The sequence below is a fragment of the Ostrinia furnacalis genome, unplaced genomic scaffold (genome assembly GCF_004193835.3).
Source record: "Ostrinia furnacalis isolate ACB-3 unplaced genomic scaffold, ASM419383v2 OfSCF1516, whole genome shotgun sequence".
NCBI classification, from domain to species: domain Eukaryota; kingdom Metazoa; phylum Arthropoda; class Insecta; order Lepidoptera; family Crambidae; genus Ostrinia; species Ostrinia furnacalis.
In genome coordinates, this window is record NW_021131755.1 from 94,626 (window position 1) to 119,482 (window position 24,857).

Consider the following 24,857-nt stretch of genomic DNA (forward strand, 5'->3'; position numbering starts at 1 on the left):
GGACAAAATGTTTGTAAAATCTACTTCCAAATGCTTTTTAATAGGTACTAATCTTTTTAAATAAAGACACGGATTTTAACGCGACATTTGAGTTACATTATGTACTCATGCCTTGACGTTTCGGCTGCTATGCTGCTGCGTTGCGACCACGGCTGCAGTGTAGCAGCCGAAACATGTAAGTTTAAAATCTTATACTAATATTTTACCTTGAATAACCTTAATTGATCACGGTGGAAACGTTTATATAAAATATTTTACCAATAACCTCGAAAATATAATGTTTTTTTTTATCCCATCATTGATTAATTTCAAATATTTTCTGCAATAAAATATTGATTCAGGACGCAACATGGCAACAAGATCGAAAATCAGCTACTTCCGGAACTCAACTCTCAAATTATTTATTTAGGACCCACTGGATATAAGTAAAGACATCTTCGTTCTGCAAGTGGCTCTGAAGAGTTCTTTTTGTTGGAGAAAAATGTACAAGTCCAATCAAAAATTTACATTTACCTTCTTCCTAGAAATATAGATTTCAATATGATTGTATTTTTGTGTTCTCGTATCATTTGAGAAATATTAATAAAGCATTGTGTTTTTTACAGGTTGCTCCAGAATTGACACCTCAGATAAGTTCCTCGAACGACGTATTACTAACGTAGCTCTGAAGCACTGAATTCGCACTTCAGTTCGTTAATCCTTTCGCTTGTATTTGCTGTTTTATTTTTCTTGTTTCCCTGAAAGATAAAACAAATCTAAATAGTGTAATGTAGGTAGGTTACTAACAATTAATATTTAAGTAAATAGGGTAGATTAACATATTCTGTACATAGGGCCAAGCAGTCTGGAATAAATCGTCATTAGAGTAACACGCGTCTCATTTCTTCGGCTCCCTATTCCCGGATACCAGGCTATTACCCTTCCCACCATCCGTACTCGCATACATTACATTGGCGACGAACTATTTCGAACCGTAAAGTGCAAAAATGTCCATCGGAAAGTTAAATGAGTTCAACGTGAAGTGCGGAGTGTGGTCGTCGTACATGGACCGTTTGGAAATGTATTTCAAAGTGAACAAGACGGATGAAGAGATGAAGCTTCCTATTTTAATAGCTACTATCGGAGACGAAGCATACGAGCTATTGGAGAATTTAGCAAGCCCTAAAAAACCCGCGGAGTTAAATTTACAGAAGGTAAATGAATTGATGACGCAACATTTGCAACCTACCCCATCAATTTTGGCGGTAAGATATCGTTTTAGACAACGGCGACAAAGCGCTAACGAAAGCATGTCTGCCTATGTTGCGGAGCTGAGAAGTTTATCTAAACATTGCAAGTTTGGAGACACATTGAACGATAATTTACGCGATCAATTCATTTGCGGGCTATACAGCGACATCATACGACAGCGGCTGTTTGCGGAAACCGATGCGGTAACATTTTCTGAGGCGGTCAAACTTGCAACATCATTGGAAGCGGCGGAACGAGACGCGGCGATAGTCGAGGAGGCGGGATCATCGACAAAGGCTATGCATGCTATTACGTCATCATACGCGCGCCAGCGGCCGGGCGGGCACGACAGCGGCGCAGGAGCACGCTCAGGCGTAAAAACACCGTATCGGAATAATAACACTGAACGAAAACCTACGCAGAATAACTATAACTGCAGCGCTTGCGGAGGACGTAATCACAACTATGCGGACTGTCGGTTCCGGGAGTATGTGTGCAGCAAGTGTCATCGTCCCGGACATCTGCGGCGAGTGTGTCCAGGATGGAATGCATCGGAGGCGTCGCAGGGCGCAGGCCGGCGGCAAGGCCTGGCGCCGGCGGGGATGGCGCAGGCCCGTAGTGGCTTGTACTTTGGGGAGGCCGATCGCGGAACTAGCGAGGAGTGCGGCGGAGACCTCGAAGAAGAACTACACCATTTATGCTTGAATGACTACAAATCAGTAAGTTTGTCAATCCAAATAGATAAAACTGTTCTAGAAATGGAAATAGACACCGGCACAGCCATATCATGTATAAGTAAATCTACATACGATAAATACTTTTCTCATTTAAAAATTGAGAGTGATAATACTGTACTAAACTTTTACGATGGATCAAAAATTAAACCACTCGGTATTGTCAAACCTTTAGTATATTATAATGGCTATTGTAAGGAACTAGAATTATTTGTAATTAGAGGAGGGACAACGTCTCTAATAGGAAGACAATGGTTAGCCGAATTAAAAATTAAAGTACCACTATTTAGTTGTCACCATGTAGCAAATAAGAGTGAGCCCAATGACGATGTTGCTCAATTGGTTGACAGGTTTAAGGAGCTATTCGACGGCGGGCTGGGGCGGTACACGGGCGGGCTCGCGACGCTGCGGGTGCGGGCGGGCGCGGCGCCGGTGTTCCACCGCGCGCGGCCGCTGCCGTACGCGCTGCGCGAGCGCGTGGACGCCGAGCTGGACGCCATGCTGCGCGCCGGCGTCATCGAGCCCGTGGACTGCTCCGACTGGGCCTCGCCGCTTGTGCCGATTAACAAACCGGACGGTACGCTTAGGATTTGCGCTGATTATAAATCTACTTTGAACCCGTCTTTATTGGTCGATCGTTACCCACTTCCTAAAATAGAGGATGTATTAGTAAATTTAAATGGGAATTTATATTTTAGTAAAATCGATCTTTCACAAGCGTACAATCAAATCGAGTTGGATGATTCTAAGAAATATACTGTTATAAATACACACCGGGGTCTATTTCGCTATAATAGGTTAGTATATGGCTTAGCATCGAGTGTAGGTATATTTCAGCGGATTATGACTAATTTATTGTGCGATATACCTAATGTGCAAGTGTTCCTGGATGATATTATTGTGGGTGGGAGATCCAGGGCTGCCCATTTACGGGCTTTAGAATCAATTTTTCAACGGTTAAAATCATATGGGTTAAAGTTAAAGAAAAGTAAATGTGTTTTTTTTGCTAAGGAAGTCACTTATTTAGGTTATGTGGTGTCTAAGGAGGGGACTCGTCCAGATGCATCTAAAATAGAAGCAATTGTTAAAATGGAACAACCTCAAAATGTTCCCGAACTGAGGTCATTTTTGGGAACCGTAAACTTTTTCGGGAGATTTGTAAAAAACTTAAGCCCCATGTTGTCTCCTTTATACACTTTATTACGCAAGGGTGTAGAATGGAACTGGGATTCGGAATGTGAACTAGCATTTAATAGTGTGAAACAACAGCTGTCCGGTGCAAGTGTCCTAGCTCATTACGACCCCGACAAGCCGTTGATAGCGACGTGCGACGCGAGCGCGCGCGGGCTGGGCGCCGTGCTGACGCAGCCCGGGCCGCGCGGCGAGCGCCCCGTCGCGTTCGCCTCGCGCTCGTTGAATAATGCGGAAAGGAATTATTCGCAAATACACAGGGAAGCGCTCGCCATCATTTTTTGTATTAAAAAGTTCCATCAGTACTTATATGGTAGACGATTTATATTACGCACCGATCATAAACCTCTAGTATCCATTTTCGGACCTAATACCGGAATACCAAACATGACGGCGAGCCGTATGCAACGTTGGGCAATAATTTTATCGGCTTACGATTACGAAATCGAGTACCTATGTTAAAAGTAACGATAACTGCGCGGATAGTTTGTCGAGATTACCTCCGAAAAGTAAGCCTGAATTTAATTGCAATGAACAAATTCCGGAACAAACATTTTTACATTTTGCTCAAGAGGCTTTATTATTAGATTATAATACGATTCGGAGAGAAACAATTAGGGATAGAATTTTAAGTCGAGTTCTTTCTTACGTTAGGGACGGCTGGCCCGACCAGTGTGACATCGATGGGTTAAAACCGTATTTTAATAGGAAAACAGAGTTATATGAGGAGCTAGGTTGCTTAATGTGGGGGTATCGAGTGGTCATACCCGAAGCGTGCCGGGATAAGGTGTTAGAAATAATACATGAGCCACACATGGGTATCGTCAAGTCGAAGGCTCTGGCTCGCTCATATGTGTGGTGGGCCGGCATCGACGAGGCCGTGGAGGGGGCCTGCCGCGCGTGCAGCGCGTGCGCCGCCACCGCCGCCGCGCCGCCGCAGCACGCGCCGCGCCCGTGGCCGTGGCCGCGCCGGCCGTGGTCTCGCATTCACCTAGACTTTATGGGGCCTATACTGGGAAAAACTTACTTGGTGGTCATAGATGCGATGTCCAAATGGATCGAAGTGTTCCAAGTTCCCAGCACTTCAGCTAGTTCCACAATAGATAGGTTAGGTGAACTATGGGCTAGGTGGGGAATTCCTAAACAGGTAGTGAGTGATAACGGGCCGCCCTTCACGAGTAGAGAGTTTGAGTGTTTTCTCAATAATGATGGAATTGATCACATTTTTACCGCTCCCTATCACCCAGCGTCGAACGGTGCCGCGGAGAATGCGGTAAAAACATTAAAAAGTGTGATCAAGAAATCAATTGTTGAAAAATCTGATGTTTTAAAATCATTAAATAAATTTTTGCTTTACTATCGTAATACAGAACACTGCTCGACAGGTGAAAGCCCTGCTGTTTTACTTATGGGAAGAAGGCTGCGCACTCATTTGGACTTATTAAAACCAGACATAGAAAACAAAGTCACAAAAAGTCAACAATTGCAGGTAAATTCATCAGGGGGGGCGAATAGGAATTTGCAAGTAGGGGAGGATGTTTGGTATCGTCAGTATTTGAAGGGAGAAAAATGGCAACCGGGAAGAATTCGCAGCTCATTAGGTAGTACTGATTATACAATAACAGATAATAACGGTAACGACATTCACCGACATATCGACCAATTAAGACGTAGGTCTAGAAAATCTTTAGCGTTCCCGATTGAAAATAAAACAGAGAGCTCAGATGCTAATACAACAATAAGTTCCCCAACAAAATCAAACACTCAGTCGAAGCAGTCTGTGGAATCGAACATAGCGCCCGCGCCCACTCAGCCAGAGTAGAGATGGGTAAGTGCTAATAATCCGATTAATAGCAATTGGCTAGTTACGGATTAAAAGCAGTTATTAGCCATTAATAGCCAATAATAGCCGATTTCAGATGGTAACCCTGCTATTAATGTTATACTAATGATTAAACATATCCCTTCATAGTTTACTTTAGCACTTGAAATTTGGAAGGGACGTAGCTTAGGTACCGTAGAGGTGCATTAAGAAAGGAATACCCGAAATTCCCACGAGTACGGAAATTAGCTGGAAAATCCTTTTGTATGAAAAATCTAAACCGCTTAAGTTAGACGCTTGAAATTTGGCATGCAGGTACCTTAGTAAACTTAAAGCTTAGTTACAAGAGGATATTGCACAATTCCCACGGGAACGGGAGTAAGCGGGAAAAAACATTTGTATGAAAAAATCTAAACCACGTAAGATAGACGCTTGAAATTTGGCATGTAGGTACCATAGTAAACTGAAAGCTTAGTTTCAACAAGGAATTCCCGAAATTCCCACGGGAACGGGAATTATCGGGAAAAAACACATGTATGAAAAAATCTAAACCGCGTAAGATAGACGCTTGAAATTTGGCATGCAGGTACCTTAGTAAACTCAAAGCTTAGTTACAAGAGGATATTGCAAAATTCCCACGGGAACGGGAGTTAGCGGGAAAAAACACATGTATGAAAAAATCTAAACCGCGTAAGATAGATGTAGGGGCTAAAACGGGATCCACGCGTACGAAATCGCGGGCGGCCGCTAGTCTAAATATATAAAAGGAGAAACTGACTGACTTAGTGACATTTATCAACGCACAGCCTAAACGGCTAAACGTATGTACAGTCACGGAATGAAAAGGTTCGTCAGTTTTCAAATTGATTCCTTCAACGAATCGCGAGCACATATTACCTTTTGAAACTATGTTACAGAATAATCTCGACTTAGAGAAAATAATCTTTAACTGTTTGTCAGTAAAGTTCAAAATTATTCAGATCAAAGTTGTTTGACGATTTATCTTGTCAAGAAGATTATTATGATTGATAAACTAAAACCTTCTTGTTGGTTCAACCTGCCATTATTATTTCTATTAAATAAAAAAAACTATTGTCAATTGGTCAATGTCATCATTGCATTGCACTGATGGGATAGAAAAATAAACAAGCAAAACCTTCCCCCCTAGACAAAACGCACTTTTTGATCGAATCGAAAATCGAATCCGTCAAAACTCCATACAAAAAAGGGGCTTTTCAACCACTTTTCGACTGGTTTGCGATTATAATTTGCACTTTGTCTAGACCCACTTATTCGTTAGCAAACGTCATATTTATTTAAATGTTAGCAGCATTGTTTCTTGCACTGTTATGTTGGCAGGTTTGACTCTTACAGTACCTAGTGCAAGCGAAAACCGACACTAAGGTGACGAACCTTTTCATTCTGCGACTGTACTTGAAATTTGGAAGGGACGAAGCTTAGGTACCGTAGAGGTGCACTAAGAAAGGAATTCCCGAAATTCCTACGGAAACGGGAATTAGCGGGAAAATCGTTTGGTATGAAAAATCTAAACCGCTTAAGTTAGACGCTTGAAATTTGGCATGCAGGTACCTTAGTAAACTTAAAGCTTAATTACAACAGGATATTGCAAAATTCCAACGGGAACGGGAATCAGCGGAAAAAAACATTTGTATGAAAAAATCTAAACCGCGTAAGATAGACGCTTGAAATTTGGCATGTAGGTACCATAGTAAACTGAAAGCTTAGTTTCAACAAGGAATTCCCGAAATTCCCACGGGAACGGGAATTATCGGGAAAATCCTTTTGTATGAAAAATCTAAACCGCCTAAGTTAGACGCTTGAAATTTGGCATGCAGGTAAAGTTAAAGCTAAAGTTAGTAAACTTAAAGCTTAGTTAAAATAGGATATTGCAAAATTCCCACGGGAACGGGAGTTAGCGGGAAAAAACATTTGTATGAAAAAATCTAAACCGCGTAAGATAGATGAAGGGGGTAAAACGGGATCCACGCGTACGAAGTCACGGGCGGCCGCTAGTACAGTATGAGTCTTGAGAAAGTGCACATATGAAAATAGGCGGAACTACTAAACCTATTTTTATCGATAAAAAAAGTCAAAAAATATGTGAGTTTTTATTATTTATTGACATTTTCTGGGTATTTTATGTATTTTTTTAGTATCGCCTGTTATTAAGCACTAGCGGCCGCCCGCGACTTCGTACGCGTGGATCCCGTTTTACCCCTTCATCTATCTTACGCGGTTTAGATTTTTTCATACAAATGTTTTTTCCCGCTAACTCCCGTTCCCGTGNTATTACCCTTCCCACCATCCGTACTCGCATACATTACAAGTACCATGACATATTTTCAAGGCGAGAGTGAATAGGCACTTACAGGACAGATATGTAACATCCTCAACTGCATAGATCAGATGACCAGGTGCGATTGCGGTCAAATACCTGCCTTATTATGCATAAAAAAAATCTCCAATTCAAAAACTAAGGACCGTATTTAAAAACAACGCCCAGATGTCTTTGTAGATCTGATCTCATTGTGAATATATTTCTTCTTCCAGGGAAGCATTGCGAGACCTGCCTCAAGGTCTCACCATGAAGAGGCACGTGCGAGCCAAGCTTTCCGCGTCTGTCAGCCTGAGATCCAAAAGGCGGCCCATATCCATGACCAAGAGGCTCAAGTATAGGATGGGGTTTGCTGTCAAAAGGGTGAGCAACACCTAATTCATAACCAACCGCTGGTTTTTACAATACTATTATGTCTGTCTATATGCCTGAAAATAAATTCTACTGTTTTCAAGATGGGGCAAACTGGTGACTTTAGCGTTTTTTGCCATTGTCAGTTTAGGGTGCGTCATTAATCCCAGCTCTCGTTCTCATCGCTGCAATTTCTGTGTAGCCAGGATCTACAGCTTGACCGCTGTTAAAAGAAACCCAACCAATGAAGGTCAAGTTTCTCCCGAGGGAAAGATAAATTGTCATCCGACACGCATTGAAATTAATCAGAAGAACATAGGAGTTCGAAGTTTGGGATCGTTGTAAGATCTGTTATTACCAGAGTATAGGCTAAATCCTGCATTTGCAAAATTCATTCATGCTCCTTTAGTAGAGACTTAATGACTGATGATAATGAGGGTTGCGGGAGGTGCCTAGACCGGTCATTGTGGAAGTCCTTGGGGGAGGCCTTAGTCCAGCAGTGGACGTCATTTGGCTGAAACGAACGATAATGTTGAGTCTAAATCATCAATTAACTCTCTATTTTTGTCGTTAGTTCCGCGAGCGTCTGCGCGACTTCACATTCAGCATCGAGCTGTGGTACGAAGCGATCAGAAACATCGAGGGTCACTTCGGCTCGGCCGTGGGCTCGTACTTCTACTTCCTGCGCTGGCTGTTCGTGCTGGACGTCTTACTGGCTGTCTTCGTGGTCTCCTTCGTGGTGGTGCCTCAGGCCCTGTATGATAGTGGAGCTAATAGTACAGGAGTCCAATGGAGCTTCTTGGACTTCATTTCTGGGAAGGTAAGACACTTTAGGAACGCACCCATACTCTGACACTTAGCGTCGAGCCATGATACGAGGCATGACAAGAGCATCTATCGCTGACGGTACTTCTGGGTGATGGAGCTTGGAGGATGAAGATAGGAGACGAAGTATATGCTTCATCTCTCGGAAGGTTAGACACTTAGGGAACGTCTACACTTCGTGACGTCATCATCGAGCTGTTACGAAGTCATCAGAAACATCGAAGGCCACTTCGGCTCGGCCGTGGGCTCGTACTTCTACTTCCTGCGCTGGCTGTTCGTGCTGGACGTCCTGCTGGCTGTCTTCGTGGTTGGATTTGTAGTGGTGCCGCAGGCGCTGTATGATAGCGGAGCTAACAGTACAGGAGTCCAATGGAGCTTCTTGGACTTCATTTCTGGGAAGGTAAGACACTTTAGGAACGCACCCATACTCTGACACTTAGTGTCGAGCCATGATACGAGGCATGACAAGAGCATCTATCGCTGATGGTACTGCGGGGTAATGGAGCTTGGAAGATGAAGATAGGAGACGAAGTATTTGCTTCATCTCCCGAAAGGTTAGACAGAGAACGTCCACACTTCGTGACGTCAGCATCGAGCTGTTACGAAGTCATCAGGAGCATTGAGGGCCACTTCGGCTCGGCCGTGGGCTCGTACTTCTACTTCCTGCGCTGGCTGTTCGTGCTGGACGTCTTACTGGCTGTCTTCGTGGTTGGATTTGTAGTGGTGCCGCAGGCGCTGTATGATAGTGGAGCTAACAGTACAGGAGTCCAATGGAGATTCTTGGACTTCATTTCTGGGAAGGTAAGACACTTTAGGAACGCACCCATACTCTGACACTTAGCGTCGAGCCATGATAGGAGGCGATTTGGAGCATCTGTATGATGGCGTCGCTAATGGCAGTACCATTAACGAGCGGAGTAGTGGAGCCTCATAGACTAAGGCATCGCACCTGTAACGCCCCTGAGACTGCGGATGTCTATGGGCGACGGTAATCACTTACCATCAGGTGATACGTTCGCTCGATTGCCTCCTGTCACATAAAAAAAAACTATTTCAGGGAAGGTAAGACACTTAGTGAACGTCCACACTTCGTGACACTTAAGGAACGCACCCATACTCTGTGACATTTAGCGTCGAGCGACATCGCAAGAGCTGACGATACTGCGGGGTGATGGAGCTTGGAAGATAGATAGGAGACGAAGTATATGCTTCATCTCCCGGAAGGTTAGACACTTAGGGAACGTCCACACTTCGTGACGTCAGCATCGAGCTGTTACGAAGTCATCAGAAACATCGAGGGCCACTTCGGCTCGGCCGTGGGCTCGTACTTCTACTTCCTGCGCTGGCTGTTCGTGCTGGACGTCCTGCTGGCAGTCTTCGTGGTTGGCTTTGTAGTGGTGCCGCAGGCGCTGTATGATAGCGGAGCTAACAGTACAGGGGTTCAGTGGAGCTTCTTGGACTTCATTTCTGGGAAGGTAAGACACTTAAGGAACGCACCCATACTCTGTGACATTTAGCGTCGAGCCGTGAGACGAGGCGATTTGGAGGAACTTTACGATGGCATCGCTAATGGCAGTGCCATTACCGAGCGAAGTAGTGGAGCCTCATAGACTACGGCAACGTACCTGTAACGCCCCTGAGACTGCGGATGTCTATGGGCGACGGTAATCACTTACCAGTTACCATCAGGTGATACGTTCGCTCGATTGCCTCCTGTCACATAAAAAAAAAACTATTTCAGGGAAGGTAAGACACTTAGGAAACGTCCACATTTCGTGACACTTAAGGAACGCACCCATATTCTGTGACATTTAGCGTCGAGCCATCGAGCGTCGCTGACGGTACTGCTGGGTAATGGAGCTTGGAAGATGAAGATAGGAGACGAAGTATATGCTTCATCTCCCGGAAGGTTAGACACTTAGGGAACGTCCACATTTCGTGACGTCAGCATCGAGCTGATACTAGCCATAAGAAGCATCGAGGGCCACTTCGGCTCGGCCGTGGGCTCGTACTTCTACTTCCTGCGCTGGCTGTTCGTGCTGGACGTCCTACTGGCTGTCTTCGTGGTTGGATTTGTAGTGGTGCCGCAGGCGCTGTATGATAGCGGAGCTAACAGTACAGGAGTCCAATGGAGCTTCTTGGACTTCATCTCAGGGAAGGTAAGACACTTTAGGAACGCACCCATACTCGTGCCATTTAGCGTCGAACCCTGATACTGGCGATTTGGAGCATCTGTAAGATTGCGTCTCTAATGGCAGTACCATTAACGAGCGAAGTAGTGGAGCCTCATAGACTACGGCAATGCACCTGTAACGCCCCTGAGACTGCGGGTGTCTATGGGCGACGGTAATCACTTACCATCAGGTGATACGTTCGCTCGTTTGCCTCCTGTCACATAAAAAAAAATTATTTCAGGGAAGGTAAGACACTTAGGAAACGTCCACACTTCGTGACACTTAAGGAACGCACCCATACTCTGTGACATTTAGCGTCGAGCCATCGAGCGTCGCTGACGGTACTGCGGGGTAATGGAGCTTGGAAGATGAAGATAGGAGACGAAGTATTTGCTTCATCTCCCGAAAGGTTAGACAGAGAACGTCCACACTTCGTGACGTCAGCATCGAGCTGTTACGAAGTCATCAGGAGCATTGAGGGCCACTTCGGCTCGGCCGTGGGCTCGTACTTCTACTTCCTGCGCTGGCTGTTCGTGCTGGACGTCTTACTGGCTGTCTTCGTGGTTGGATTTGTAGTGGTGCCTCAGGCGTTGTATGATAGCGGAGCTAATAGTACAGGAGTTCAGTGGAGCTTCTTGGACTTCATTTCTGGAAAGGTAAGGCACTTAGTTGAACTTGATGAGTCAGCGAATGAGGTTTTTTACCTCGCTCTTTTGAAATTGTCATTAAATATTTGCTACCGGAAATCCTTTTAAACTCAGCTTTATAGATCGTTTCGTTCACGACCCCACCAATTTTTGGTTGAGGGAAGCGCGGGGTGCGGGGAGTTTGATCCGAGCAATCCGAGTGACATTATTGTAGTGTGCGTGTGCACTCATGGATAATTTAGCGTGTACCGATAACATTCAGACATTAGCGGACGAATGGTGGGGCGCGTCTTCGTGGATGAAACGATCTATATCCGTTTCACACTCGCCTAGTAGTGGCGCAAATAAGTATACTATGGATTTCTCTTATTGTTTTACAAGAAGTCCTACTGGATGGTTCAAATAGCTAGATTAGAAAAAAAATAAATTAGAATAAAAAAAATTAAGAATGTGCTTTCTTCATAGGTCCAACAGTAGACTGCTATTATTTAGAAAAACTAATTGTTCATATTTTTCAGGGAAGTTTCGAGGACTCGCTCCTGTTCTACGGGCACTACCACTCCGGAGACATATCAGCAGGCTCGCCGCTGACCTACAGCATGCCCTTCGCCTACTTCTTCACCATGGTCTGTCTTTACCTGGTGGTCTTCGCTGTGCTGTGCTACAGGTTAGTTTGGAGTCACGAGTTGGATGTTTTGGCGCCTGTGTCGTATTCTCTGTTTTGCTCAAGGTCAGCTTGGAGAGAATGCCATATGGAATTAAGCTCGCCTTTTTGTACGGATCATTCTTATGTGTGTGCAATAAAGTCTTTAAATCGGCCGTTTGGTGTAGTGGTTCGAAACGGACTACTATTCCGGAGGTAGCGGGTTCGATTCCCGCACAGTACAAACATGTGTGTGCATGAACATATTTGTTTGTATTAGACTGGGTGTTTTCTATATATAATAAGTATGTATTTACAAAAAAGAAAGTATTTAAGTATGTTTATATCCGCTGTCTAGTACCTATAGTACAAGCTTTGCTTAGTTTGGGACTAGAAGCGCAGTGTAAAATGTCTAAGGATATTTATTTATTAAATCAATAAATAAAATGTTAACGGCGCAGTATAGCGCAGACGCGTGCGCGTGTTTCCACGCGAGGAGATAGCGGGCGCACGTTCGGTTTACCCGCGCAAATTTTAGAGACTCTTATTAGGTAAAATTAAGCTGTAAAGATATAGCAATATTGATACTTTCGGCGTCGGTGCCAGCCTACCAAGTGCCAATTTGAAAAAATATTAGTAATTTTCCGGCGCCGATTCAAATCTTTAATTTTTTTTGCGCCATAGAACTGTGTTGGGTGAAAAATAAGATTTTAAGTTCTAGCGTCACTCAGTCAGTGCCTGAGATATAGGAACGGCACGGGAGGGTGTTTTTGTAACGTCAAACATCAGTGAGACTTCTTCTTTTATTATGGCAACGTCTTGGTATTGAGAACCATGATTTCGCCAATGTCACGTAAACTCAGTGAGACTTCAGATTCTCTTCAGATTTATACACGTCATAATATGTCAATGTCACTTCTCGTGCCGCTCCCATAGCTCAGGCACGAACTGAGTTGAGCGCTAGAGCTATAATTTAAATTACTGACTGTGATAGCCTGTTATGCTGTTGTCACATTAGTTGAATGTTGTTAATGCATTCCAATAGGACGGCGTATTCTTACCGGCGCAATTTCATCGAGACGGCGGGCGGTGTGCCGCACGCGCTGGCCAACAAACTGTTCTGTGGTTGGGACTTCGGCGTCGTCACGCGCCAGGCCGCCGCGCTTAATGCTACAAGCATCTACAACGAGCTCAAGGTAGATACATAGAAAGTATTTATTTGTCTCAAAACAGGTTACATTTACAGCTTATCACAGAATACAATAGGCCATAGTCTAAAGCCTGGTCCGTGAGCACGTAGAATCCCGTCCAATGACCCCAAGCTACCCATCCTTATCGCTCGCGCGTGATTATATTGCTGTCGCGCTCGCACACTCACTGCGTCTGCCCGTCGCACAGTCGCGACAGCAATATAATTACGCGCGAGCGATAAGGATGGGTAGCTTGGGGTCATTGGACGAAATTCTACGAGCTCGGCGACCGGACTTTAGATAGATAAATAGACAGAGATAATATCCCATTGCCCACGATGAACTGCGATCTGCTGCCTTTGGTAGATTGTAATCGACCGCGCCATTTCACTCCCTACAAATTCGTTAACTTAATTCGTTAAATAAATAAATAAATAAACTCTTCGCTTCGTCCATGTCCCTAATGAAGAGTCTCCTCACTCAAAACGGGTGGCACCCTAGTATGGGACCGGGCAGCTAGCACCTCCTTATGGATCTGACGCAGAATGTGCATTTCGCGAAATGCGCACTTCAAAAAATGCGCACTTTTCTATACAAATGTAAAGGCTGAAGATTTTGTTTGTATAATATTAGTATAGAAAATGCGCATTTCGCGAAATGCTCATATTGCGAAGTGCACATTTTGCGTCAGACCCCTCCTTATGCCGAACTCTTATGCCACCTGCATACAACGTGTCCCAAAATTCAACGATAAGCCGGCGCCACAGGGCGGACATAGTCATGGGTACTTTAGGAAAAATAAGAAAAAAATTCTGTCTCAATTATTTTTTAAGTTACACAATAAATAATGAAATTCGTCGAAAATTGACACCCCTTATGATATTTTACATTACCACGGCCACAATTTTTCAAATACTTCTGTTTTTTTGTTTGTATCGGCAACCTAAGTAGTGCTGCTGTCCACCCCAATCCTTAAAACCCCCAGAATCCTTGCAATTTTTACACAAAAGTTAATCAAAATATGATATTTCTTTAAAATTTTGACCGATTTTTACTTTCACTCAACTTTGACTCGTCGTTTTGTAAAAAAAAAGTATGAACACTACTGCGGCAAGTTTTTTATAAAGTTGACGCAACTATCCAAGATTCCAAAATGGTATAATACTCTAAGAAAACTAGTCGCAAAAAAGATATGCGTACCATTTTTACAAGCACTTCGCTTGTTAGTTAGTATGGGATAAATCTTGCAACTGAATTTAAAACCAATTCTCCTCAACCAATTGAGCTGAAATTTGGTATACTTATGTAAGTACGATGACAATGCAATATTATGGTATCATTGAGCTGGATGGAGTCTGGAGGTGGCCATAGGAACTTCTAAACGAAACGGCGGAATTGCATCTAGTTTAGGTTCGTTGGATTTGTCTTTTTGTGCACTTTAGTGCTAGATGATGTCCAGAGTGCTGATGATGAAGTCAAGAGGTGGCCAGGAGCTGGCCATAGGAACTCCTAAACGAAACAGCGGAAGCTTATCGAATTTGGGTTCGTTGGATTTGTCTTCCCGAGGCTTGGGCTTGGGCCATGAGATTGAGAAACAACTAAAAAGTTTAAAATAAAGTTATAATCGCGCATGGAAGTTATTCCTCTTTTTTTCTGTTTGCGCTTCAAGCTTTCGAAATTATTTGAATCTTGCATACAATTATTTTTATCGTTAAATTCTTTCTTAAAATTTCGCATTAGGTAATGCTTGTTTTAAATTTTTTTTTTTAAATTATAACTTTATTTTACACTTTTTAGTTGTTTCTCAATCTTATGGTCCAAGTGCTCGGGAAGTCAAATCCAACGAACCCAAATTCGATAAGCTTCCGCCATTTCGTTTAGGAGTTCCTTTGGCCAGATCCTGGCCACCTCTTGACTCATTATCAGGATCCTGGATATCATCTAGCACTAAAGTGCTCGAAAAGACAAATCCAACGAACCCAAACTAGATGCGATTCAGCCGTTTCGTTTAGAAGTTCCTATGGTCACCTCCAGACTCCATCCAGCTCAATGGTACCGTAATAATGCATCGTCATCGTACTTACATAATGTAACCAAATTTCAGCTCAATCGGTTGAGGAGAACTGGTCTTAAATTCAGTTGCAAGATTTGTCCCACACTAACTAACAAGCGAAGTGCTTGTAAAAATGGTACGCATATCTTTTTTGCGACTAGTTTTCTTAGAGTATTATACCATTTTGGAATCTTGGATAGTTGCGTCAACTTTATAAAAAACTTGCCGTAGTAGTGTTCATACTTTTTTTTTACAAAACGACGAGTCAAAGTGGAGTGAAAGTAAAAATTGTTCAAAATTTTAAGGAAATATCATATTTTGATTAACTTTTGTGTAAAAACTGCAAGGATTCTGGGGGTTTTAAGAATTGGAGTGGACAGCAGCACTATTTAAGTTGCCGATACAAACAAAAAAAACAGAAATATTTAAAAAAATAGTGGTCGTGGTAATGTAAAATATCATAAGGGGTGTCAATTTTCGAAGAATTTTTGTGTAACTTAAAAAATAATTAAGATAGATTATTTTTCTTATTTTTCCTAAAGTAGTCATGAGTATGTCCATCCTGCGGCGCCGGCTTATCCTTGAATTTTGGGACACGTTGTATATGGCATAAGGTGCCTCCCCTGATTCGACCAAATATACTCGTAAGGTTGGTATGGCCATAGGAAATATGGAGGGATCAACACTGTACAGTATAATTACAGAGGTTTGATCTCTTAGCGAGTGTTCTAACGGCCTTTGTGTGCCCATACCATTAATTTCACTTCTTAACCACAATATCGCAATAACAATTAAAATCAAATTATATTTATTTTTGTTGTGATACTTAATATCCTCCGAAAATAGCCCAAAGCATCATGACCATGACCATAATGATGATTAGTAGAACCCAAAAAATTAACTAAAGTACCTATTTCTTTTAGGAACTCCTCAGCGAACAAAACAAAAACAAAGAATCGGCTTCGCTCTGCACTCGCATCGGGCGGAACCTGGCGAATGTGATCGTAACGACCGTCGTGATAGGGTCTATAATCGCTCTGGAGTATGGGCTGTGGATGTTGTTGAGCGCTGAGGTTAAAATTCAGAATTGGGAAGTGATTATATCCGTGATCATCACCGCTGCTGTCGCTTTGTGTCCGCTACTCTTTAATCTGATTGTAAGGTAAGATTTTAAGATTATGATCTTTATTTTTATTTACAAACTTCTACTACTAATCAGAGGTGGAATTGTGTAAAGCAATCGTAATCATATGACAGTTAATAACGTACGATAAAGTCAGTTAAACAAAGCGTTTGACAGAATAATCGTACGTTATGAACTGTCAAATGATAACGATTGCTTTACATAATTCCACCTCTGATTGGTATACCGTCATTAATCTATGAACTGTGTTGGGAGAAAAAAGTTTTCGTGTAGCGATAACAGACTGGAATCACGAGTGAACCTGATTTAGGTTGTGGGAAGGGATGTGGTGACCCAGACCGTTAGGTCTAAATTAGTTTTCCTCATTACTCTGACCAGTGCAGGATGGAGTTCTACGAAAACCAATTTTAAAGACAGTACAATTATTATTAAAATTTCTTAGCGAATAGAGTCGCTTCTCAAACTAAATTTTAAATAAACAACTTGAAAAAGTCGAACTGCCTAAGGCGGGACCAACATTGATGAAATAAAACGCGGCCATAACAGCGTATTACACTTGAAATTTCGACAGATTCATCCAGTGTCTAAGTAGCTCAGTTGGAAGAGCAGTCGCCCGGCAAACAGTACAATTAGGTCTATAATAGTTTCCCTCATTACTCCTGTGCAGACTAGAGTTCTACAAACCAAGCATTGCTGTGTACATGACGCTGGTTACTGGATGTTAGAATCCTGATGCTGCTGTTTGGATACTGGTCGCGCTCGAGAACACTTATGATTCCCAGAGCGCTAGGTCTAAAATCGTTTGCCCCATTAATAGTCCGTTATGTGCTGGCTGGAGTTACGAAAAACAGCTCTATAGTCAGTACAATTCCCAGTCCGTTAGGCCTATAATCGTTTCCCCCAAAATGATAGTCCGTCATGTGCATGCTGGAGTTCTACAAAAAACAATTTTAGACTCAGACCATTAGGTCTAAATTTGTTTGCCTCTATTGTCTACAGGCTAGAGTTCTACGAACCACGTACAGCTGTGTACGTGACGCTGGCTCGCACGTGGCTACTGGATGTTGGCACCCTGATGCTGCTGCTTGGATATTGGTCACGCTCGGACGCGCCCGTAAGTTATTCAACTTCGTCCGTTAACTAATGAGGTAAAAGTAGTTTCCTTTCCAACTGTTCCTTCTTGTGATTGTTAAATATTGTGTGGTGTGCAATAAAGTACACACGGCCACACTGTTAACTATCCATATCCGTTTTTGCTCTCGCTCTCATCAAATGGTGATTCTTTGCAATAGAACAAGATGACATGACCGACAATGGGTAGTTAACACTGTTACCGATAGTACATGATGTAAAGTTTCATAATAATCGGTACACTAGTTTTGATTTAAAAATCTCCATCTATTTAGAGTCACCTTTTTTGATAGCAATATAACAATAACCCCTTCGTAGTGATTAAATATGAATTGACAACACAACGACTGAGGATTGCATTACCGGATGCCAATGTATCACGTAAGTCTATGTAGAATTGTAGACCCTAACACACTCAATAACATACTTATTGCCATATGCACCATGGCCAGAAGTGTCGTTTTTTTGTAATCATTTTAATATACAAAATCTACAACCGAGACTTGCGTAGTAAAAGGCAATAAAGGTCCGTGCATATTAGGGCCAATACGATGTGACGTCAAATAGGAAATCCCACTGAATGTAATTTTTGCACGCACCCATGACGTAGCTTGCACTGCCCATTATACAAATCCTTGAACGTGGTAACGCCGGTTTTTGGTACGTACCACCTGTTACTTACCACGTTACACCTGTTTTTATTCTGTTGCAGTGTTTGATTCCATGCTTTTTCTATTTTGTTGAGTAGTGCTGGGAGACGACGTTCGGGCAGGAGGTGTACCGGCTGGTGTTGCTAGATGCGATCGTGTCGCTGTTTGTACTGCCCGTTGTAGAAGGCCTGAGAGCTTTGTTTTATCATAAGTGAGTTTTTTTATTATTTGTCCGCTTTTTTTGAACCTTAAATAATAATCAAGTAAACTTTCCTGATTAATCCTAAAGAAATTAATTTTCAATTGGTCTGTGGAATAACAGTTTAAAAGATTTTTATCATGTGTACATAAGAGCTACGGTTTTTGAGGAAAGAATCGGCTGAAAAAGGCTGAAAAAAAAAACCTACGTCATTACCGTCAGAATCTTACCGGATGATCCAACTTAGTCAAATTAGAAAACCCACTTGGAATAAGCCAAGTGAGCATAAAACACATTTTTATTGGTCTGTGGAATAACAGTTTGAAAGATTTTTGGGGTCTCCAAGAAGTACAGTATCGTCGCATATCGCCATAGAGACATGAAGGAGCTGGGCCTCTCTATTGACGACGCTTAACAGTGTAAATGTCGCTGCATGAAAAGGAATGCCAACATGGCGTAACGGGAATAGGCGAGGGCAAATATCATCTCTATTCGAAAATGTACATAGCTAGTTACCTATAAGTTCCTATGCTTGAGTGTGGTTTTATTTTAGTATTTGTAGTTACGCCTACCCTATCCTACACACAGATACGGCACTTATTTTTTATAGAAACGTCACAGTGCTGTCACGACACCTCGCACCACACTCGCCAAACGTGAGTTTAGCTCTATCAGCTACTCCTCAGGTTTAGGCGTTAGGCTTCGCACAAACTGGTCACCGACCACAGTTACTGATTTGTTAACGACAAGTCGTTTACGTGTAAAGCCCGGTCTGTGAGCACGTAGAATTTTGTCCAATAACCCCAAGCTACCCATCCTTATCGCTCGCGCGTAATTATATTGCTGCCGCGACTGTGCGACGGGCGCCCGCAGTGAGTGTGCGAGCGCGACAGCAACATAATTACGCGCGAGTGATAAGGATGGGTAGATTGGGGTCATTGGACAAAATTCTACGTACTCACAGACCAGACTATAGTAGTGGCGACCTTCGTTTGTGCGGTACCTTATGCTTATAGGGCGTTAAAAACGTTGCGCGCGACAGCCACTGGCTCGTTTCCGCAGAGCCTTATGTTTCCAATTTGTTTCAATATGTAATCTACCACCCATCAGGTTCAACCCTAACGGCAAGGCGCCAGAGTTCAACATCGCTTACAACTCGCTGACGGTGATCTACAACCAGGCAGCGCTGTGGTTCGGCGCTTTATTCGCACCTCTACTGGTGGTTGCGGTGGCGCTGAAGCTGCTTTGTTTATTCTACGTCAAGCGTATTTGTGCGCTGCGAGCCTGCCAGCCGGCTAGAAAGGTAATAGTCCTTAGCACTCGATATTGAACCTTAGTGACAAGGCGCTAGGGCTCAACATCGCTTACAACTCGCTGACGGTGATCTACAACCAGGCAGCGCTGTGGTTCGGCGCTTTATTCGCGCCTCTACTGGTGGTTGCGGTAGCGCTGAAGCTGCTTTGTTTATTCTACGTCAAGCGCATTTGTGCGCTGCGAGCCTGCCAGCCGGCTAGGAAGGTATTGATCACAGATATAGATAGATGCAGCATGTGAAAAAAATTGTATGAAGCCGAGCGTGCCACTTTTTAAACGTCATTAGTGTCATTTTAGCGAATTTTAGTGATTGCCGCAACGTAAAAATAATCGTATCATCGTACTGCATTCGCAAAGTCATCGAAAGATATCGTGTGACTCGATTCGACAATTAATTAATTCCGATAAAACTGATAATTTCTTAAATACAAAACCAAAAATATCTTTATTTACCTTTTTAAATAAATTCATTCTTACAAATCGTCAAATCTCGTTATTTTTTTTACCCTACCAGCATTTCAAGACAAAAATTGGTCAAGTGCATGAATACATGGATCAGTGTGTGTCTTATTGTTATAAAAGTAAGTACGGTTCCTTGTGATCGTTATGAGTGCACATGGTCATACACGGACCATGGTTTTAACTCTTAGAGTACATCGCAGAATATGTATTAAAAACAATGCTACTTTATACTTCTTCTACTGCTACTTTATTCTAATTAATTATTTGTTACTTGTGCTGTTAATTACAATTCTCAATCCGTAAATAATTTCTTCTTTCTACCGTGTTCGTACTACTGTCCTCGTAAAATCATCGTAACCGATTGTTGTAATCGGATTACATGAACATCACTCGACCATGTATGTCCATTTGGACATATCGGAATGGCACTCTTTGACGATCAACTTGCTGCATCTACTCTAATCCATATCTGTGGTATTGATACTTAGCACTCGATATTGAATCTTAGTGACAAGACGCCAGAGTTCTAAATCGCTTACAACTCGCTGACAGTGATCTACAATCGGTTCGGTCTAATGACCTAGCAATACTGTTATTTTGTCTAAAAGGACGCCATTTTACTTACTAGCGCTATTTTCCACCAAACTCCTCCATTGTCTTACAGTAGAATAGTTTTGAAATCAATCAATTAATAGTTTAATTAAATGCGTTTAACAGTAATAACTACCCAATTAACGCGTGACTTCATTGCAGGTATGGCGCGCGGCGCAAACGCAGACAGTTTTCTACATGCTGGTCACCCTTTCGCTGTTTACCACTCTTTTCGGCATCGGCTCCTTATTCTTCTGGTGAGTTAACTTATCTTGCTATAAATATTTGCTTGTGTTACGATTGATTCACCACATTAGTTCGTCGGCAAAAATGTTCAAAACAGCATCTCTCGAGCGATCTCGAGTCAGCCAGTCCGACATCGATAACGTTGAGCTATGTTTAACTTTTATAATATTGGTCTTTTTACTTAATTTATTCCAGGAAATCCTCCCAAGAATGCGGGCCATTCCGTTCGTACGCGTTTGTCTATGAAGTGGTCAGTGAAGGCGTGCTACGGCTGTCTGAGCGACCTACTACGAGGCGCGTGCTTGCATTTATTACGCGTCCCGGCGCTGTAGCGTTCCTTATGCTGGCTCTGTGGTAAGCGAGACTGAACCTTATTACATGATAGTAGAGTAGATAATAGATGGAGCCGCTAACTACGAGGAGTGGAGTTCAATAGCCCGAGTAGTCGACTACGAGTACATTTATTACGCGCCCGGGTGCCGTAGCGTTCCTTATGTTAATTCTCTGGTAAGCGCGACTAAACCTTATTTTATTGGTGTGGAGTACAATAGTACAAGTAGCTGACTATGAGGAACGTGCTTGCTTTCGTAACGTGCCGTAGCGTTTTTGGTGCTATAGTCTGGTCGCCGAGCACGTAGAATTTGGTCCAATGACCCCAAGCGAAAACGCGAGCGATCCTTGATGTCATTGGACAAAATTCTACGTGCTCGGAGACCGGGCTTTAGCACTGGTAAGCTAAACTGGACCTTATCACATTCACAATAGCTTTCAGCTGTCGATCGACAATTCTGCGTCTGGTTGTCTTTATGGTATGGGCCCCCGATGAAAATCAGTTTCGAGACATGCCTCTGGCGGTCTCTGTTTGCTGAGCAAGGCACCCATTTTTGTCAGAGGTGCACAATAAGCAGTTGTTTGTGTTTCATTTGCATTTTTTTAATGTTTAAATTTGCTTGATGTGTACCTTCTGTCAAATAAAATAATTATCTATCTAACATAGTCTTGTCTTCGCATTAGCTTGATGTTTACTAATTATATTTTTGCGCAGTGTGTGCGTGTATTACGTGCGAGCGCGCGCGCGAGCGCAGCGATCCATGGTGCGTCTGCTGCGCCAGATGCTGGTGCTACAAGCTAAAGACAAGGAGTTCCTGCTGCACGCCATCACCAAGGTGTCTAATGGAGGTCAGTCAAATAGGGACTATTCCCACCTCTCGTTCCCACCACTGCAACTCCTGTGTAGCCAGGATCTACAGCTTGACCGCCACAAAAACCCAACCAATGAAGGTCAAGTTTGTCCCGGGGAAAGTTAAACTGTCATTGGACCTGCAACGAAATTAATCAGAAGAACATAAGAGGAGTTCGAAATTAAGGTTCGACTTCCCTCCATTGCAAAGCGGATGACAGGTGACAAACAAAGGTTTAGAACCTTTAAGAAAAAGATTATGCACCACGGACAATAAATTTAATTAAGGGGGCCTATCTTATGAGCAATTAGCAACTACCTGCCAATAATATTTTTCACAAAATCGCTTAAAAGCACGGAAATTGGAGGTCAGTCAGTCTATACTCAGTACATGGAAAAATATTTTGCATTCGCTTTGACATGTATCATAGATACGAGTAATGATGACCTACACTGAACTGTCCCACCAAACTCATTGACAAGGAGGCGCCATCAACTATAAAGTTTCCAACATGGCAAAAATCGGAACCAGCGATCCGGTATTGACGGTGGCGCCCCTTGTCAATGTCACTGATGGGACGGTTCGTTGTAGTTGGACAATACATTCGCTTTGACATGTATCACAAATATTTGTAAGTTCTGAGTATTTTTCACTTGCCTAACACAAAATTATGTTCTTTTTGTTTTGAAATTTTCATTTCATCATCTTTTTTGTTCTGGTTCTGTTATTTTATTAAAAACAAATGTCTGAGAACATGACATGCGTTTATTTTTTTTGTTGTGTTCATTCTATTTTTGTGTGATAATTCGGCATCCATGCTCTAGGAGCAAATAAAACAACTTGTTGCGGAAAATATCTGAGAGACATTTTTGATCCATGTATTCCACGTCTTATGAAGTTTTTTTAAAGGTTATAATCGAATACATGTCTAACGTAAACTGCCTAGTTGCACTTTATATCTAAAAGATTGCGTCCACACAAGAGTTTATGAAATCCCCGAACCGAAAAAAGGGCTTTTAATCAACAAGTCCAGTATTTTACATCAAGCTTCATCCTTTTAACACAAAATTAAAAAATAAGGATGCGAGGAATTTTTCAATGTGTTAGTCAGTGCTTTCCATTGTCTGCTGCCCGTGACTAACAAGCCGATAAGTGTTTTTTTTTTACTTTTTTTTTATTTTATTTTAAATATTTATTTATTTTCTTTCTCAATGTTATTTTTTGTAATATTTATACTCAACTAGCGGCCGCCCGCGACTTCGTACGCGTGGATCCCGTTTTACCCCCTTCCCGCTTTTCTGTTGAAAATTTTCCTGAATTTTCTTTGCTATAAACCTCACGGAGCCTGAGACCTTTCCAACGAATGCAAAACCGTGGAAATCGGTTCGTGCGTTCTGGAGTTATAGCGTCAGGGAGGAAAACCCGACTTATTTTTATATAGTAGATTTGTATGTTCGATTGAAATGATACGAATTTTACATAAATAATAACATTTCTGCATTCTCATCAAAACCTTAACGTAAAAATAATAACAACTTTTATGTACGCTTTTTTAATGTAGTACAGTCAGCGTCAAACAGTTCGTGACATCTTAAGTAAAAAGTTGACAGACAATACTTGTAACAAATACGTGTTGCAAATTTTTTGGCTACGTTGAGCATTATACTATTTGATGCTGCCTGTACACACACACTTTTATACTTAGGTGAAGATATTATTTATTTATTATGTAGCTTAGAATATAGAATTACCGAGTAGATATTAGTATAATAATTGACTATTAGTTTAAGATGAAGTTTCTCGAAATAATACATTGCTGCCGAGTTTCATAGTTTCGATTGAACTTAATTTTGAGTGTTTCGTTTCTGTTGTATGTATGAAACAGAATAAGTATTAGATTAGTATTTATTACTTTTATTTTATAGTAATTGTATTATTTCTTGAATTTCATCTTATTACCAAAAGTATATTTACTGTAGTGGTACTAGAACTTAGTAGTGATAGTTTGTAGTGGATAGCTTAAAGATAAAACATACCAAATCCGTATACGTATACGTGCACGTGCGTACCTACGAATGAGGGTTTTCGCGTATGAAAAATCCGCCAGATAGCAAATACGTAGACGCGAGGTCCAAATGCTGCATGATTGGTTATTTTTGACATGACATTGACAGATATGTCAAAATCCACCAATCACGCAGCAGTCAGACCCCACATCCACGTCCCGCCATCTAGCGGATCTTTCATACGCGAAAACCCTCATTGACGAACACGTGGCTAAAGGTAGTAAGAAAACAATTGAGAAACGCACGTGCATATCTACGCATACTGATTGGGTGCTTCCTTAAATTCACCACACTACATCTCTTTTTAATTTCAGAATGGCTCTACAGTCCGAAGAGTCCAACCGAGGGTCCAGACAGTCACACGTGGAAGTACCTGAACGAAGTCCGCAAGCCTTCCAACGCGGGTTACCAGCTGGATGCGTCCCGATTGTCGCACTCTTTCCCGGATAGGCCGCGCTCGCAGGCGCCGAGGGATGATGGAGACACCGATAGTTCCTTTAGTTGGCAGGGCTCAAGCAACTGCTTGCACCAAGGCGAAGCCGCTGGGAACAAGTGGCTGTAATCCTTATGATTCTAAGTAATTCTAACTAAAGCCTGGTCCGTGAGCACGTAGAATCCCGTCCAATGACCCCAAGTTACCCATCCTTATCGCTCGCG

General features: G+C 42.4%; 1 protein-coding gene across 1 annotated transcript; it reads left to right on the forward strand.

Annotated features, from left to right (window-relative positions):
* Positions 1-3,897: 3,897 nt before the first annotated feature.
* Positions 3,898-24,857, forward strand: LOC114352984 (transmembrane channel-like protein 3). Its single transcript, XM_028304763.1, has 13 exons — positions 3,898-4,262; positions 7,549-7,696; positions 8,259-8,504; positions 11,849-11,997; positions 13,019-13,169; positions 16,140-16,378; positions 17,360-17,474; positions 18,240-18,352; positions 19,451-19,643; positions 20,870-20,964; positions 21,149-21,307; positions 21,999-22,132; positions 24,515-24,857. The coding sequence occupies exons 1-13, from the start codon at positions 3,898-3,900 to the stop codon at positions 24,760-24,762; spliced, it is 2,355 nt and encodes a 784-aa protein (XP_028160564.1). The 3' UTR covers positions 24,763-24,857.